This window comes from Neocloeon triangulifer, unplaced genomic scaffold (genome assembly GCF_031216515.1).
Source record: "Neocloeon triangulifer isolate White Clay Creek 2 clone unplaced genomic scaffold, ASM3121651v1 ptg000001l, whole genome shotgun sequence".
NCBI classification, from domain to species: Eukaryota; Metazoa; Arthropoda; class Insecta; order Ephemeroptera; family Baetidae; genus Neocloeon; species Neocloeon triangulifer.
In genome coordinates this window covers 959,185-977,103 of record NW_026775544.1, presented here as the reverse complement: position 1 = coordinate 977,103, position 17,919 = coordinate 959,185, and the positions used below count along the sequence as shown (strand labels likewise).

The following is a 17,919-nucleotide window of genomic DNA, read 5'->3' as shown; positions in this document are numbered from 1 at the left end:
GATACCGCGCCCCGAACACACCACCCCGGCGCCAACGCCATCGCGCAGCACCCCCACGCACTCGCTCTTCGCACCCCCGACAGTCGACCAACCCTCCTCGAACAGCGCCAAAACGACTGCACTATTATCTTATCTACCTCTTTTTGCTGTAAAACATAATTACAAACAATAAAATGTTCTGTAAAATGATGAACAATAATTATTTTTATTGCTGCACCAATTTTTTTTTTTTTTTATTTATTTAATTGACTAAAGAAAAAAACAAAAGAATGGTTCATGGCATTAGCAATAATTGTAAAATATATAATTTAATCCATTAAAATGAAATGCCATCTTCTGCACCAGGGAGCATTGAAAAGGTAAACAATGAAAATTAATTAAAGTTATGTTTTATGTTGTTAAATATACTTGAAATATTTAACGTCGAATTTTAAACGCTATTTATTTTTATAGAATCTTAAATGATAAGAGATTAACATTTAAGATTTGTGAAACATGAATGAATTCACAAATATGAAATTTCTTTAGGAAAATTTGTTCGTACTCTGCAAGTTGTACATTATTTTATTACATTCAGTACCATTTGAAATGAAATTTCAGCATTATTAGGTATGGCTCTAAACTCATAATGGATTTTAATTTTTAAGTTTGGTTTCCTGAAAAAGAACCCCGCAGCCATTAGTTTTTGTGCATTTTACGCTTTATTAGTCAAAATTGAACATTAAGAATATAACAGGAAGATCAATTGGTTCAAAATACTCGTCGCTCATTTTTCTTTCTCATTCAACACCCAAAATACAATAAATAATCAATGAAACTTCATATAATTATAATGTCTATAACGATCGATGGAAGCGGATTTGTAGAATTTGATTAGGCTACTTTCCAGAGCCACCTAGCTCGTCTTGAGTTGGGGCCGAATTTTCTTCTCACAATCATTTTTAAATATTTTATATAAAAACAGTCCTTAGAGGTGAGAGAGATAGATAGAGAGTTCGTTTTAAAAGAGCAAGGATTCCACTCTGAGCATGGAGATGACCAAGGAAATCGCCAAAAGGCCAAGGCCGAGTGAGGCTCCCGAGGGAGTGGCGCGTCCGCACTTGTCGATTTCCGACTCTAGTTTGTGCGAAGAGAGACATCCTTCGAGCGGGCGCCGCCGCAAGTCGTTGTATTGCAATTTGTAGCACGGGAAGCTCTGGTTTTGGTAGTCGACGACCTCAGGACTGGCCGACCAGCGCTCAGGTCCCGGGTCCATCTCTGGACTGAGGTTGTCCACCACAACTAGCAGCAGGTTTGTGTTTGGAACTCGCTTAGCAATGACAGATCTGGAAAAAAAATTAAAAACAAATAACTTTCATTGAAATCTTGGATGAAATTTTGAGCAAATTGCATATTAATTTTACAATTATTTATCTAAGTTTTCATTTGCATTTAAATATAAAAACAAATTAATTTTATGGTTACAAAAGGATAACAATTAACCAATACCCATAAACATTTAATTATCTCTTAGACGCTTTACCATAGAAACTAAGGCAATGGAGTAAATATTAAATAGGAAATAGTTTTATATGTATATTATTTTTCACAGTCTCATCATTAAAAAATTTGATGTCCAGTAACAAGTACTTGATTAAAAAAATTCAAAGTATTTATTATATATAATAAAACATTAAATGGCAACTAAATAAAATAAAATAAAAATAAAACACACCCAATTTTTTAAAATGATATGTTTAATTTTTGTAACTTCTAATTTTGTGAAAAAAAAATGCAATATTAACCTGCTTTGGAAAACAAACGGAGCCTCTGTTGCTTCCTCTGTTGCTTCCTCCTCCTCTTCTTCGTTGTTCTCAGTGTCAGTGTTTTCGGTTTCGTACTTCACTTCTCCTTCACCGACCCCATCGATTTCTTCAACTTCCTTTGGCTCCGGCTGATCATTTTGAGGCGCTTCGGCGTAATCCAGATCAACTAAATCTGTTGAATTCAGGAGAATTTCCGGCTTGGGATCTTCGTAAACCAGGGGCTCTTCTTTGGCGGTCATATTGAGCAACGCCAAGAGACGCATTTTGTCGCAAGGTTTGCTGTCCACTTTTGCGTATGTGTAAACAGGTCTGCGTTCATCCTCCTCGGCCTTCTCCTCTTGAGACAGATCCTCGTCGTAATCCTCGTAAAACGCTGAAAAAAAATTTAAAAAAGTTTAAAATGATAAATTGTGACAAATAAAACATTTACTATTTTGAGCTTCAACGGGGGTCCACATGTAATTGTTGACTGCTATTTGCAAAAACTGGCCCACCATGTAGCTCAAAAGACCTTGGACCCAACGAACAGGCTGAAATTTAAAATTCAGTTAGAAAATAATGATAAATTAGAGGATTGAATTACCGCCAAGAAAATTTCAGCGGCACCAGAAGTGACAATGGTTTGGTTGATGCAAGTGGCCTGATAGTCGTAGAGGACCATCTGTCTGTAGGCTCCGATTTTCTTGAGCGCCACCATTGCGTCGGGAGCGACGTCTCCGAAGAATCTACCCGTGTCGTTGTACTCGTCGGACACAACAACATATCCGTTTGTGTCCAAAAGGTAGCAGGTGATTTCTTCAGACGCGCAACCACACAATTCGGTGCTTCCGGTTCTATTGACACACTGAAGGGAAAAATTTATTTAATTTATTCGGCAAGTTAAATACATTTTTTACAGCTTATTAAATTAACGTATGTGGTAATTTATTAATCTTTTATATGAAATTTTTGAAACTATCAGATGCAATAATAAAAGCAAAAAAGCAATTTTAAACGTGCAAAATGCATGAAACATGTTTTAAAGTATCCTTTTTTAATTTCATTAGACAATTATTACGTAAAATAAATTTATTGCACCATTAATTTTTATTATCTCTGAATCAAATTTAAGACTTACAGAGGGGGAAGCGAGATTCTCCGTAATTGCATACAGATGTTGGTGAAGTTTGTGAATGGGAAGTTTGAAGCCGGCGACCGCGGCCGGAACCTCGTGGCCGCCGTCCTGATGGTAAATGGCGGTGAAAGCAGTAACGGCAAGGTCAGGGTCACTTCCTAAGAATATAAATTTTTATCATCATATTTTTTTAAAAAATAATTTAGCCTAGGTCTTACCGGCTTCAAAAGGTACATTCAACAAAAGCGAATCCGGACTTTCTTCGTGGAGCAAAACAGTGGCCTTGTACCAGTCCTCGTCGATGGCGCGATTATTGAAGTCACCGAAGTGACTGTTAGACAATTAATTAGAATAATCAACGGAGATTTATTTGATTTGACGAACCTTTCGATTGCACCAGTTTCAGCGGCGTGTTGCCACCGTGTCAGACCCGTATGTGTTGCAATGAAACGCATGGAAATGTTAAAATATTCCACTGGTTCGCGTCTGGTGAAAACATAAAATGTACATTTTCTAACAGATAAAAAAAAAATTCTCACTCATTTTTATCCCTGAGATCCCAGTTATCGGTACCATACCAGTTATTAACAGCCTTTGCCTCAAGCAACAGTCCCAAAATCAGCTCTTCATCGCCTATAATATTTTTTTTTATTGAAATTTTTCTAAATAAATTTTACATTAGCTTACAATAATAGTGGTCCTCAGGAATAGGACCCCTTCCACAAGAGTAATCAGGTTCACCCCACTCTGGACCTATATTTTGTTAAATCAATATTTAAAAATATTTTTAAAAAATCAAACACATACTGAACGGTGCGATAGGGTCAGAAATCCACTTCCATTTGTCCTCTTCCTTATCCTTCTTTTTGAAAAAGTGCATCATCCGCTCCTCAGGAGTGGTGAAATTCTTGATGTTATCATGTGCATACCTGCAGTAAACCCTAAAAGGTACACAGAAGCATAATTTACTATAGTAAATCAGTTTTAAATTAAACTCAGCTAACCAATCAGGGTGGACGCGCCAGTTGTTGCCGTGGAAATAATTTGCCGAAGTGATCCCAGCTGATATAAAATTGTATATTTGGATCAATAAAAATTAAAAAGAAATCAAATTATTGGGTAAAAACCTTTTTCCATTTTCCGGAATTTGTCACCGATTTCTATGCTGAAGGTACCATAATTAGGCGGCAAACTGACTCCAAGTGAGAATGGCGTGCCACTCACTGGAGAGTAGAAAAAGTCGCGGGTCTCCACCGTCAAGCGTCGCTAAGCAAAAAAATTAGTGATTTATATTTGAAAGGAAAAAAAATATATATTTTACTTGATCATCCAAAGCAACCTTTATTTTTATATCCAAAAGGTTGCCCTCTTCGTGGGCCACCATGCTGTTCCGCAACTAAAATATATTATGCATGATTAGTGCTCAAAGATGGAAAACATAATTAAGTGCAAATTAAGTTTGAGGCCACTCTACATTTTGTGTTGAACGGTTTTTTTAAATCCTTTTTTCTGTTGAGACAAAAATATTTAATAAAATATTTTATTTTATTAATATTTAATATTTAAGACAAAATGAATTTTTCATAAAATATAAAAATATCGAGTTTAAAATTTTAATTTAAATAATATTAAAATTGTCTGAATATTTAAAAAAAAATTTGTTTTGGAATAACTTATAAATCTGAATATAATGATTTGTATACTTTTATTGACATAAATGTAAATAATAGAATAATAATTGTAATAATAGTAATATTAAATATAAATTTTGAAGAGAGAAAAACCAATTTTGAAATTTTCAGGAACTTTATAGCAATATATAAAAGATGTTTTAAATTTTTATCCATAATCCATACCAATAAAGTGTCGTTGTTTTTCTCTCGGGGTTCAACAGTTCCGTCATCAACCATTTCTATTTCAGTCAAATCAACGCTGTTGAAATTGTCGCGAGCAAAACCTTGAACCTGAAAAATTCTGAGGTTTAGAGATCTCCATTTGGCATTTATACAGTTATAAACTTATTAAATAGCTTCCTTGTCACAGAGACAAGGTATGAAATTTTGCTGAGGTCACTCACCACGGCCTTTAGCTCCGGGTGCATCAAAATGTAGCCATTGTTGGTGACCAGAAACGCGTAACCGTTCACGCCGATCTGTTTCAAAGATTGTTACACAATTTATTATATTCCCCTGATGAATTGAAGTACCTTGTATGGTCTGGTCCTCTCGTGGAACAATTTAATCGGCACGTCGACACCCGCGACGCCCAGCAGCTCGGCGGAGACGCTCTGGAATTTTAATCAGTTTCGCACGATCCCGCTTAATCAATGGCAAATTACCGCGTTGTCTCTCAGATTCCCATGCTTATCAAATACCGGGATGGACACGGACGTCAGCAACTGAAATTGCTGCACCTTTCTCGACTTAATACTCTCATCGTCCTAAGTAATAAAATTACTATAATAAATTTGGTTAATCAGAATTTAAAGCACCACTCAACCTTTTTTTTCTCAAATAAAAAATATTCTGTTCAAAATTTTTCAGTTTAGGCAATCTGTTCTGAGTGATGATTTGAAAAATTAAATAATGTTTCCAATGGTTTGAAATCTTTTTTCAATTCAAAATTTAATTAACCAGCGAAATTATTTACAGCTTCAGTAACTTCAGTTCACAAATCTCAACTTGCAGAAGAGGATTTTTTTATACACGAGGAGAAACAAAAACAGTAAAATCCTCATAGCTCATCACCGAGTTTTCAGTAACTCAACAAATATTGTGTTGGAATCATTTTGGCGAAAGTTCAAGTGGTGCTTTTTGTAATATTTCTGAAGCATTGTGTTTTTTTTTTATTCATGTGCTGTTGGAATAATATATAAAAAAGTTTTGCAAGTTAGTTCAAAATTCTGAGAAAAAGCAGCTGAAGAGCCAAAGTCGACAAAACTTTTCCAATTAGCGTTGGTTAAATCTCGAGGTTATTGGATGAAAAACTGACTTGAGTGAGTTTCTTTACGTGTTTTTTTGTTGGTGGTGATGGTCTGATCGATCGTTTTGATTAATTTTGGGTCTCACCGATTTGATGACAAAGCGCCGGTCCTCCTCAGCCTGCGTATAGGCTAACTCATTTTCTCTGTCCATGTGTTGGCCCATAAGATCTTTGAGCCACTGAGACACTTTTCTGTCCTGTGGTTGCAGCGTTAAAAGGAACAAAAGGCACACTTTTTATGAGGCTAACTACTAACTGCAGATAGAGGGATTATTCTGTGATTGCGCAACAGAGAGAGAGAGAAAGGAGCAGCGCGCCAAATAATACAGAGAGAGGCTGCGAAAACTCCACACAAAGATAAATCTATCGATACTCTCACTGCCAAAGCGTGAGTGATTTTTAATGTGAAAAATCATTAAGGGACGAGAAGAATGGGACCGTTCACAAAAAATTTAATATAAATTGGCAAACTTTTTGGCGATCATCAAGTCGTAAAAACTTGGCGAATTTCAGCAAAAGCTAACAAAATTGTTTGAAGCATTAAAAACCAAATTTTTAAAATTTACAACCACAATTAGCTGAAAATATCACCCTCCTACAAACAACAATCACACAAGCACCATTTGTGCTCAGAACTCTAAAAATATACTTCAATGGGTTTGAGGGTAAAATGAAATTGAAAAACATAGAATGGTCGTCGCAAGAAATATTAATATATCCAATTTATATTTAATTATTATTACTCGGTCTCAAATAGAGAATTTAGGAAAATAAAATGATTTTTTTCCAAATAAAAGTCATTTTTTTAAGGGTTGAAGGGAAATTAAAATTAATAATAATAAATGAGTTATAAAATAGTGAGTCGCGATTGCTGTTTTGTTTCACTCTAAATAAAGTTAATTTTGTGTCAGGTCCTACCTGGAAATCGACGTAAGCGTGGCTCCAAACAACAGGGTGCTGATCCCCCTGGAGCACCATGGGTCGCGCGATTACGTTCAGGTACCTCAACGCTTCCTCGCGCACCTCTTCCAACGACTGCATGTGCGTGTACCATCCTGTGAGCAGGGTTTAGAAACAAAATCCTCTTTTTTCTCTTCGCTCCGATTGCACGTACCCCTATTCAGACAAGCCATCCACTGGATTTCGCGCACGTTGGTGACCTCCTTGCCTAACAAATACGTGAACACCCGCACTGGAATCTGCATCTCGCCGGTCTCGTTGAATCGGTTGTAGGTCTCGAACACCTCGGTCAGGTTGCTAGGGACGCCGTCCGTGATCAGCATGATTGCCTGGTTGCAACTGTCGCAACCCTCTCGATCTCTGCCATCTCTGTACTGAATAAGATTATCATATCCAATTAAAAAAATTTGTTGCAAACTAAAATTTATTCATATACATATTAATCTAATTTTTTAATTCAAATTTATACCCCTAAATTATAGATTTAAGAAAATCTTTATCAGAATCAAAAGGTTTTGTAATAATTTTGAAAATAAAAAGAACATTCTATTAATCAGTCATCCATAGAATATAAACTATGAAGGAGAAACAACTATTAAAAGTTAATTTGTAATGGAAATTATAATAACTCTGGCTAGTTGAATTTATAAATAAATTAAATGTAAAATAAACAACTTAATTTTATTTGGTAATAATGTTAAAAAGTAGTTGCAATTATTTTTTAATGTAATAATGTTAAAATTATAAAAAAATATTTAAAATATTAAAATCTATTCATTTATTAAATGAATGAAAAAAATAATTAAATAAGGGAAAATTTTTAAAGTTTGTATTTAAAACAAATTTATTGTATAACAAATGTATATTTAACACAAATTTTTTTTCTTGTGTAACACAAGGTTCTAATAAACCAAAAAAAAAATAATAATAATAATTTGATCCAATAAAAATATATACCGAAAAGTTATTTGTGATTATCTTAATTAAATTTTCTACTAACGTTTTGAATATTTTGCTTTTTTCAATGAGCAAAATCGACTCAATAATGTTACCTGTTAAAACAAAGGAAAATTTTTCTTTCTCTTCCCCACAACTTCATTAACTTCTAATTTTAAAATAAATATATAGCTAAAGGAATCTATAAAAGCGATTAAAATTGCAATTTTTTCAGGGGAACCCGACTTAAATTTGCAAGTCTAGTTGTGACCTTTAGACAGGAAAATAGAACTTGTCGTGCGGTGAATTTAAAGTGGCTTTGCTAATTAACCGCGACAGACAAAGCCAGGGCAAAAAAATCTTGGTCTCCTATACATAGCGTCCCATCCACTTTAAACTCGGCGGTGGAACTCGAGGGCATGCTGATTTCGAGGGTGCTTTTCTTTTCCCCTGACTTGTGCAGAAAAATCGAATCAATATTACACACGCCGCATTCTGAAATTAGGGGTGACAGTTTCAGAGAGCTCACACACAAGAGCATCGATTTTTATGAACTCTCGAGTTTGTCAAAGGCTCCTCGTTGCCCAATAATAATAATAATAAGAGAGAGATGCTTCAAGTGATCTCTCGCCGGCGAGAGATGTAATCAGAGTCTCGCTTGCTCTTTCGCCTCGCCTCCCTTCGATCACTCCAGACGCAACTCTAATTCAATTTGCAGATAAATGCGCTGCGCGAGTGACTATCATGGGTCTTGTGTGTAATAATTTATTTGATAACTACACTGGTAAGAAGGACTTTTTTTGCAATTTCGCTCCTAAATTTATTCAGAACGATGGATCTCTACGAATTGAGTTTATCTATTCGTAATAGTAAAATGATCTTTTTTAAACGTTTCCCAAACCATGCTTTTATTTTTATGAGCTACTTCAATTTTTTTTTAAATAGTTTATTTTTGTCAAAAGTTAATTTTTAATCTCATATTTTTATTGTTTACTGTTTAATCAAAGTTTTAACCAATTCACGGTGTAAATAATTTTTAAATAGAAAAAAACAATGAATTTTCAAAGCTTTGAAAATAATTTCTGTGTTCTGTTCTAGATTCTAGATCTAAAAAAATATACAAATTATAAATTATATTTACATTTATTTTGGTTCCATCGATTAACAAACCTGCTAAAACAAGTTTTTTTTTTCAGATTCTAGTTTTTAAAACGACCTATTTCATGACATTTAAAATTGCTTTTTTCAGCAAAAATGCTTCTTTAACCAGTCCTATAGATATGTAACGCCAAGGTTTGCGGATTTTTTTCACTTCGCTGCTTCCAAGAATAATTTTCATTTTCAAGCCCGGAGACAATAGTGCGTAAGTGACGAGCACGAAATCTGTTCTCAACAGCCGCGGGCTCAGCAAATATTTGAATGTTCAGCACTCACCGACTCGAGGAGCTCGAACGCTGCGGAAAAGGCGATGGTGAAGTTCCCATAGCCCTCGATGGTTACATTGTCCAAAGCTTCCTTAAGCGCCTGCACGTTTTCCTTGGTGGCCTAAAAAGCAAGAAAAGTTTTGGTTTCAAATTAAAAATAAACACTCTTAAAACTTGGTTTCAAAAAATATAAAAAAATGGAGCGAAATAATTTGTTTTCTAACATTCATGCTTTCTTTTCAGATTTTCTTTACTTAATTCAAAATTCTTAAATTTCAAAAAGAGAAAACCCAGATTGCCTAGATTGCACTTATTATTGCAATGAGCGTATTTTAAAGTTTGGGTTCAAGAAGGTGTTGCCTCACCAGTAAATTTTAATTGTAAAAAAACTTTGGTTTAAAATTGATCGAAAATTTGCTACATATTTAGTTAAATGATTGCCAGTTCCAAATTTGATGTAATGACAAATAATTTTTATTTTTATTGGGATGAATCATGTGCTTTGGATTTCAGTTCAATTATATTGGGGAAAAAGTAAAAAATAAAGGAAAGTGGTCTTACCTGGACAAGCATGTTTTCAAAGCACTCGATTGGCGTTTTGACCGTGTCTGAGAAAGCCAGGACGGAGACAAAGTCGTTGCTGGTGAAAGTGTCCAGAAGAGAATGAGCGACCAATCGGGCGATGCTGAACCTCATGCCCGTCATGGAGCCAGAGGTGTCGACCAGGATGACCACCTCCTTGCTGCAGGTCACGGCCGAAATGTACCACGGCTGCATTCGGCAGTCGTAAAGATCCACCCCGTCCGATTTCCACTTCATTCCTAATAAATAACATTTGGGCAAACATTGCAAGTTTATTTGAATTAAAATATTTTAAATATTCCTATTTAATAGACCAGTTTTTGGGCAGATTAAAATTATACTTTAATAATGCAGAAACATTTTACATCAGTAATGATCTTTGTTGGAATAAATAAATGTAATAAAAAATATGTATTGTATAAATTTTATTTTATTAATTGTCGCATTAAAAAATTTTCAATTATTATTAAAAATATTATAAATAAAAAAAATTAAAATAAGTATATTCAGTTAAAATTCTTTGTTAAAAAATTACATTTTATTTAATATTAAGAAAATGATTTTTTTTAAATTTGAATGTGCAATAAATATATAATTGCAACTTTACTAAACTGGCAGTTTTTCAACGTTTATTACGTATTGGAATTTTATCCTCATGGTTACTAAATGGTGCTTGCATAATGGAAATTAATTTGATGCGAAATTAATAATTTCGAGCGCCGCAAAGCACTGAGCAGACGGCTTTAATGGATGCTGCCGCTTTTGCGTGGGGTATAAATTGCAATACAAAAGCCTGGGAGCGCAACACACACTCACAAGTTTGCCGAGTCCATTAGGGCGATTACTCACCTGGATAGGTGCGCATAAATCCCTTGGCGCTGCCGAAATACTGCCAGGTCAGCGTCGGGTCGGCCGCAAAGTTGGCCTCGAAAACAGGGTCAATCTTTCGCGACCACTGGATCGCCTCTATTACCTCCGGAGCTGAAAAAATTTACACCATTTTATAAATTTAAATATTTATTATTGTTGTCGTTTATTTCTCCGCATTTTTACAATCATGTCTTTGGTCTTCGTTAATAAAAATTTCCAAATCATTACGTTTTGCGAAAAATTTTCCTTGTTGTTAGAATACAATGCCAATTTACTACATTTCTCCTTTTTTTATGGTCATTATTTCGTATAATAACCTACTATGTTTAAAACAAATTGGAAATAATTTGTATTCATTTTTTAATAGGATTAACTTAATCTTGGTCTTGCAATCAATTTTTGTTTTATTCTCTGCTGGATAAATGAAGTGAATTTTTATTACCTCTGTCAAACACGTTGGTTGGCACGTGGACCGTGCTGAAGCTAGTGTTGACAGGGATGTTGAAAAAGTGCGGATCAGGCTCCAGTTCTATTGGCTGGTAGTAGACCGGGGGCACCTTTTTGCGATAATGGGCAATGCCTGTTGTGTAGTTCAACGGGGGTTCAGGAGTCGGTTGGGGGTAATCTTCGGCGGTGCCCAGTGGCGAAAATTTTGCGCTGCGGTAGGCGAACATGCCGCCGTCTTCGTCCTCCTCCCGCAGCAGGTCTTCCCACCTCACGTGAGGCACGTATGATTCCTCCTCAGCCCACTCCATGATGCACTGATTAAAAAACATATCCCAAAAGAAAAGTATGAAAATTCATCATATTTTTGCCAATTTTTTGACATGTGAAAATTCTCTAGATTTCAGCGATTAGATAAGATAATGAGGAAATCTTTTTTTCTTTGCAATTTAAAAAGACTAAATAGTTTGTAAATTATTAATTTAGTCATAGTTTCGTATGTTTTTGTGATAAAATAGGGATTTTTGTATATTTTGAATTCACCAAAGTTCAGAACCACGAAGGTGAGAAACTCTTAAATATGAAACAGTACTAAAAAATGATATGTTTCTCTCATCTGTCATCTCTCATCAATAGAGTATTCAGCAGATTATGCAGTTAATAAAAGATGCATTAAGTTTATTTTATTATGATTTGAGCTGCTCATGCTTTGCTAAAATAAATTAATTTACAATAGTAAAGTTTGTGGTTCAAGATATGGTGAAAATATTACAAAAAAACATAATACTTTGAGTTTTTAATTTTTAATGTTTGATCAAAAATATTAAATCATTTTTTTATATCTGCCAAGAGAGTTTAAATAAATATGATATAGTAATTTTAGTGATTATTATCTTCGTGAAGAACAAAATTAACAGAGAGTAAAAATGACATTTAATTTTTGTAAACAAAATTTTCCTCTAATTGGTTCTTTGAAAAAAGTCTCCCTTCCAATTTTTTTTGTAACAAGTTGGATGAAAACATCTCTGGCAATGGAAAATTTTGGTTAAAAAAGTTTCGTTTTACTTCATATGAGCATTTTTCATTTTCCCCTTGTTTCGGTTTATTGTCCATTAAAAACTCCTGCCCAAGTAAGAGAAAATTTCAGCGTTTAGAAAATGCTTGGTGCGGCATATACATCAGAAATTCCATTAGCTTCAGCTGGGAAATAATGGAGAGCCTCTTTTTGGAGGAAAAAGCAAAAGGGCCTTTTACGCGCAGGCCCACGGTTTTTCTGCGGCAAAATAATTTCGTGATTAAAGCCGTCGGAACGGGCAAAAAGCAGCAGCACCGAAGTGCGTGCCAGCCGAGCAGCGCAGGATAATGGGCGAATTTTCAAAGGATGAGCCGCACACGCGAAAAACATACGAGCACGTTTATATTCTATATAAAATGGGCGATAAAAAATTTACGCGAGGAAGCTTCCCGGCCGCGCTTTTCCAGCTTTTAGAGCCCCACGGGTTTACTTTGACTCGAGCGAGACACACACACACGCATGAACATTATCCCCGGCTGAAATGAGAGGGGCATCCCTCTTTCCCAAACACCAGAGAGCCTCAAAGGACGAGAGCTGCCATTCCTTTGTTTGCCTCAAAAGTTAATTCTCAGGCAAAACGTGAATTTCGGACGCACCTTGCCTAATCTGACAGACTAAATGCGCATAATCTGGAACCCCACATGAAAGATTTTATCTTTAGTTTTAAAGATTAAAATAATTTACTCAGCATATTGGTAACTTTTTAGTTTGTTTTAAAAAAAAAAATCTTTCTTGGAAACATTTGAATAGACTAAGAATTATGCACGGAATGGAAAGAAAATTAAAAATATAAATAATTTAAATAAAATCCAAATTTTAAAATCTTGAAAGTAAATTGAAGGTGAAAATAACAAAATTCAAATTAATTAATTTTAATATTTATTTAATATTTAGCAAAACAATATCAAATAATAAGTAAATAGTGATATATCCCGTTAAGGACAGCAATTGTCTCTTTGTTGATCAATTACCCCAATTTGCAACTAATACTGGTTTATTTTTGCTGTTTCAAAGAAAAAAACGTGAAAATTTAAATTTTCAGTATATTGTTATTTCGCTTTATTTTCATAGTTTGCTTGCGCAGAATAAACTTGACGAACTAACCTTGACAGCATCCATCTTCTGCTGGACCATTTCCTCGATGTCCTGTCGGATCTCCTTGATGAGCGTGTCGCCGTCCCTCTTTTTGATGGTCGCGCCGATTTGTTTGTACATCTGCAACAAAAACGTGGCTCTCAAATATTTGCTCCACAAGGATTGCGTTCTCCGCATGTTTGCACTCATTTACCTTCTTGATGTCGTTCACCCTGGTCACCTTGCGGCCCATGTCGGACAGGGTTTTGCCCAACCGCTCGGCCCATTGTTTGACTCTGCGAACACACACACACACAAGCAGAAAGTTAGTTTTTTATTTTCAAATTGGCTCTTACGCGCTCGGAGACTCAAGAGCAAACATCGTTCCCTCTTGAGCTTCCGGCACGCACTTTTCCGCACTTTCCGCCGGATTGGACCAATTTATTGATCAAATCACTCTCGGCAGGAATTATAAAAAAAAGTAAAAGCAGCAGCCAGAGGGGAAATTAAATGTCGAGAAGCAAAACATTTTCCTAGTTTTTTTTTTTTTTTTATCTTACTTTCTTTAGTTTTTACCCAACGTTCTGGAAAATTTGATATAAATTATCCATCCAAGTTTGTCTCTTTGACAACTTTTGCGCGAGTGGAAATGGAGTGCGAATTTTTTCTGCCGGCTTTTGTGCTCAACCCTTTCCCCCGCCAAACATTAGGGCCAGCAGTGCAGAGCCTTTGTATTAGGTCTAATGGCATTTTCTCGCGCTTCCCCGCCTTTTGGCACCGAGTCAGAATCTGTTGGCGGTGTTTTGAGTATTTTCACTCTGGTTACTCTCTCGTTGTGTGTGTCACACACACACACACACACACACCACCATACCACCACCGAGAGCGCTGAGAACCTCCGGACGTCTGCCGAGTTATGTGTGTGTTTTGTGCGCAGTCTGCTGCATTTCCTCGCCCCGGCCGCTGGAAAAGTGGAACGATCTGGCCGTTTTCCCAAAAGAAATCATTAGACATTTATTCAGATGTCATAGTGGAAGGACGGGAGACCCTATGAGAGAAATTTCATATTTATAACTCGACACAATTTTATACAAATTGAAAAGATGAATTGGAATTTGTGTATCATGGGGTTTTTTTACTTCAGATATTTGTTTTTTATTAATTTCAACCTTTTTTTAATAAAATGATTATTGCTCAAAATTCAATGAATAAATTTAAAACTACTAAAGAATTTTATAATTGATAATGTCCAGCTTGAAAGGGATCAAAATGGCTTCTACGAAGAAATCGATATCAATGATTATATAAAGACGCGGGTGCTGATCAAAAAATTATAGATCAAATATACCGTTTCACTTCATTCATATCAATTAGATTAAACTTTTCATTTCTATTTTGTTGGAAAAAAGTATCAAATGTAGTCTTTAAAATAATATATCAGGTCAAAATTTTTTATTTATATACAGTGCTATAGAGCAAAAATTCAGATGTCGGCAAAAGGAAGAACGGCAAGAAAAAGTATCACGAAAAAATCATTCAGGGACTCCTTGTAATAAATAATGAAATCTTTTGAAATCTTTATGTTTGCAAACATCCAACAGGAATTGTATTTAAATTTCAATCAGGCTAAACCGGATAATCTGCAAATCTGCTCCCCGAGGGCCTCGTTCCCTCGCCACAATAAGAAAGAGTTATGTTTGGCATAGTCGAGCTCAGCAAAGAGTGTTTGAATGCATCCACGTTTTGCATTCAGCTGCCATCTCAACACTGCATTTGCATGGTGCAGTGTCGGCGACGCCGAGAGATGCATTAAAATTTCAATCGTCCCCATCGAAAGTGGGTCATCCGTGGGGTGCAGATGAAAGACTGCACGTTACATAATAATAATAATAAATATAAGAGAGCAAACAAAGTTTTGAGAGAGAGCGAAATTTCGTGTCTGGGTCAAAGCAGTCCGTGATGGGTTAGCTCTCCGCTTTTGCCAAATGCGCGACTGAACACATGCGCGATATTAAATATTAAACACGGCGGCCGCCGGAAAACGTTCACGTCGATATCGCACCTCTCTCCTCTCTCGCGCGCTCTGTTTATTGGCAAAACAATGCCAAATGACATGCACAGCCGACTCTCTCTGGAACAGCCTGAAGCAGTTTTGCGAATTCATTTTGCCGGGTCTCATTTTTGAGCTCAGCCCACGTACACGCGGTTCCAAAGTTTGCAAACTCCTACTAAATTCGGCAGCAACATGTGGTTTGCGGTTTTTTTTTACTTTTAAACATTTTTTTCCAATTTGCAGGCCTGTTTGTTTTCCTTTCAACCTCAAATTACTTTTTCCTTTTTTTTAAATCAAGGCCTTGAATTTTATCACGCGCACACGATGGTTTTTGCGGAATTGTATAGAAATAAAAATCGATGTGGGAACAGGGAAAGATGGAATGAACGAAAAACCACAACATTTTGGTCATTTTTTCAGCAAGGATGAAGATGTCAGATTTGTAACGACGAGATGCTATAAAAAATATTCAAGGCGCAACAAGCAAAGTGAAACATCATCAAAACCAAGAATTTTTGGCAGTAGATGTCACAAATTTTAGTATTCACCTTTCTATGGTCAGAAACTAATTTGTAATAAATTTCCTTTTTTTAGGAGTAAATACATTATGACGTTTTTATTAATTTTCTTTAGCTGAATCATATTTAACTCCTTTAATTAAAAAAATTATAGTAATTTGCTGCATTTACAATGATATATATTATCTGATTTATCTGCCCTTGACATTGTTATAAAAAATTCCCTCAATTTTCCCGTTGTTGCTGTGTGCTCGTGTAAGATATGACGCGAAAGTTATTTTCAACTTAATGAGCTGGATCGCGGCAGTCTTGAATGAAGACCGCTCAGTGCAGTCTTGGGCATGCACTAGTGGACAAATAATGGAGAAAGAATGGATTCGTGGATATGGTAAATAATGAATAGCCCTCTGCACTAGTAATTTATATACATAAACGCCTCAGTTCAGAATGAAACGCGGATGCCGCGCATTTATATTTATCACTTTCAGTGATCTATTTATATCACAACTCATAATTATAAACATGAAAATCGTAAGGTCATGGTTAATCCAGAGGGTTTTCGTATAGGATCTAAAAGTGGACTAAAATAGCAACGTATTTTTTTAAATTGGTTATTTGAATTATTTTGCAAATAAATTTGGCAAAAACTTTAAATATGTTAACTTATTTAAATGGTCATTTGTTTTGAGGCAGAGATAAAGCAGTGTGAATTGTAATTTCTTAATGATTGTTAAAAGTGTAAAAAGCAGTTCGGCGAGTTTCATTTAATGAAATTGTGTCTTTTTTTTTTAATACCATGTGGCATGTAACATGTATTCTTTATTTAAGAAGCGCATATTCTCCAAAACACAAACGATATACCTCCTCATGTAAAAAAATAAGTAATTCATTTATATAATCACAAGCCAAGAGACATGAAACCTTTTTTTAATTAATTATTTAATAATAAATTGAATGTTATATTAAAACTTTTTTAGTGCCAAGCAGGTTAAAGTTTGTAGTCTTCACAATCTCAACAAAAGGTTCATGTTTATTTTAGAATATCACTCTGTATCTAAATTTAGCACTTTTCAAAAAATAGTTGAGTTACGAAACAACAGGAAGTGCGATATTTAAATCTTATTTAATAGCTGGTCTGCAGATGGAATGAATGGAGACTGCGGAGGAGCGCATGGACAGAAAATTGTAAGACACACTCACACATCAGGACTGGCCTGGTCGAGCCACGCAGCCTCCGAGGGCAGGACGACCTGCTGGCAGACGACAAGGGCCCCGAGCAGCAGGAGCGGGGTGCGCCACCCGCCCTTGCGGATGTGCACCATGCCAGATGCGCCTCTCGACTACCCCACGAGGGGATGTTTGGGTGGCGGCGGCGACGGATCACCCTGCCTGCTCATGCTCGCCTGCGCTGGCCCAGTGTGCGGCGCGACGCGAGCGGGCCCGGACCGCATTAGCGCTATTTTTAGACCACGGCCGCGTGTCCTGCCCCTTTCGGTCCTTTTTGGCCGCATTTTCGGACCCTCGTCCAATCTGTTTTTTCCGTTTGCAGTTAATATTTTGAACGCATATTGTAAATTGTAAAAATTATGCATTTAAATAAAAAAATAAAAATTTAACGTTTATACTATATTTTATGTTTATTTATATTTTTATATTTTTATTTTCTTATTATACTTATTATGTTATTATAAATTTTTTATTTTTAATAATTAAAGATGTTAATTTTAATTTTATTATTTTTTAAAAGTTAATTACTTTACCCCTCTAATATTTTTGAGGGTAAATAAATATTCAAATTGTATATAAAAAAGTCCAAAGTAAGGACAAAATACTTTAGTTTGAAGAAATGTTGTGTGTCTGTCCACTCGTAGTTGCCATTAATAATTATGAGATTCACTTAAATTAAAAAATTCTCACTTAAAATAAAAATAATATGATATGGCCTACATCAGTCACATCAGTGATCTGAACTAAAATTAAATAAGGACAAAAAATTAACCAAAAATATAATTATAAGATAGCATTGTGTACAAGTTTATATTGGCGAAAACACGCGGTCTATTGAGGCTTGTACTAATTAAA

At 35.4% G+C, this 17,919-nt stretch overlaps 1 protein-coding gene across 2 annotated transcripts; it reads right to left on the bottom strand.

The window, feature by feature from the left end:
- Nucleotides 1-678: 678 nt before the first annotated feature.
- On the bottom strand, nucleotides 679-17,238 carry LOC132195985 (voltage-dependent calcium channel subunit alpha-2/delta-3-like). 2 transcript variants are annotated; one of them, XM_059618344.1, is made up of 27 exons: nucleotides 17,038-17,237; nucleotides 13,481-13,562; nucleotides 13,297-13,407; nucleotides 11,116-11,434; nucleotides 10,653-10,784; nucleotides 9,783-10,042; nucleotides 9,232-9,342; nucleotides 7,016-7,235; nucleotides 6,820-6,956; nucleotides 5,988-6,098; nucleotides 5,258-5,359; nucleotides 5,126-5,206; nucleotides 4,997-5,071; nucleotides 4,776-4,883; nucleotides 4,241-4,315; nucleotides 4,047-4,185; nucleotides 3,924-3,981; nucleotides 3,727-3,860; nucleotides 3,607-3,672; nucleotides 3,459-3,552; nucleotides 3,304-3,405; nucleotides 3,138-3,250; nucleotides 2,923-3,077; nucleotides 2,389-2,649; nucleotides 2,236-2,335; nucleotides 1,785-2,178; nucleotides 679-1,325 (listed from the first exon to the last, which is right to left on the bottom strand). In XM_059618344.1, the coding sequence occupies exons 1-27, from the start codon at nucleotides 17,157-17,159 to the stop codon at nucleotides 1,001-1,003; spliced, it is 3,987 nt and encodes a 1,328-aa protein (XP_059474327.1). In that variant the 5' UTR covers nucleotides 17,160-17,237; the 3' UTR covers nucleotides 679-1,000. The 2 variants fall into 2 exon arrangements, with proteins under 2 accessions (XP_059474327.1, XP_059474335.1); XM_059618352.1 differs by lacking the exon at nucleotides 5,988-6,098 and having other exon boundaries at nucleotides 17,038-17,238.
- Nucleotides 17,239-17,919: the final 681 nt, after the last annotated feature.

Excerpts from the sequence above, each read along its gene's own strand:
- LOC132195985 (XM_059618344.1), bottom strand. The coding sequence starts at position 17,159 with ATGGTGCACATCCGCAAGGGCGGGTGGCGCACCCCGCTCCTGCTGCTC. Across the intron at positions 10,043-10,652 it reads ATTTATGCGCACCTATCCAG|GAATGAAGTGGAAATCGGAC; the intron begins GTGAGTAATCGC and ends GTTATTTATTAG. Across the intron at positions 3,251-3,303 it reads GAAACTGGTGCAATCGAAAG|TCACTTCGGTGACTTCAATA; the intron begins GTTCGTCAAATC and ends ATTGTCTAACAG.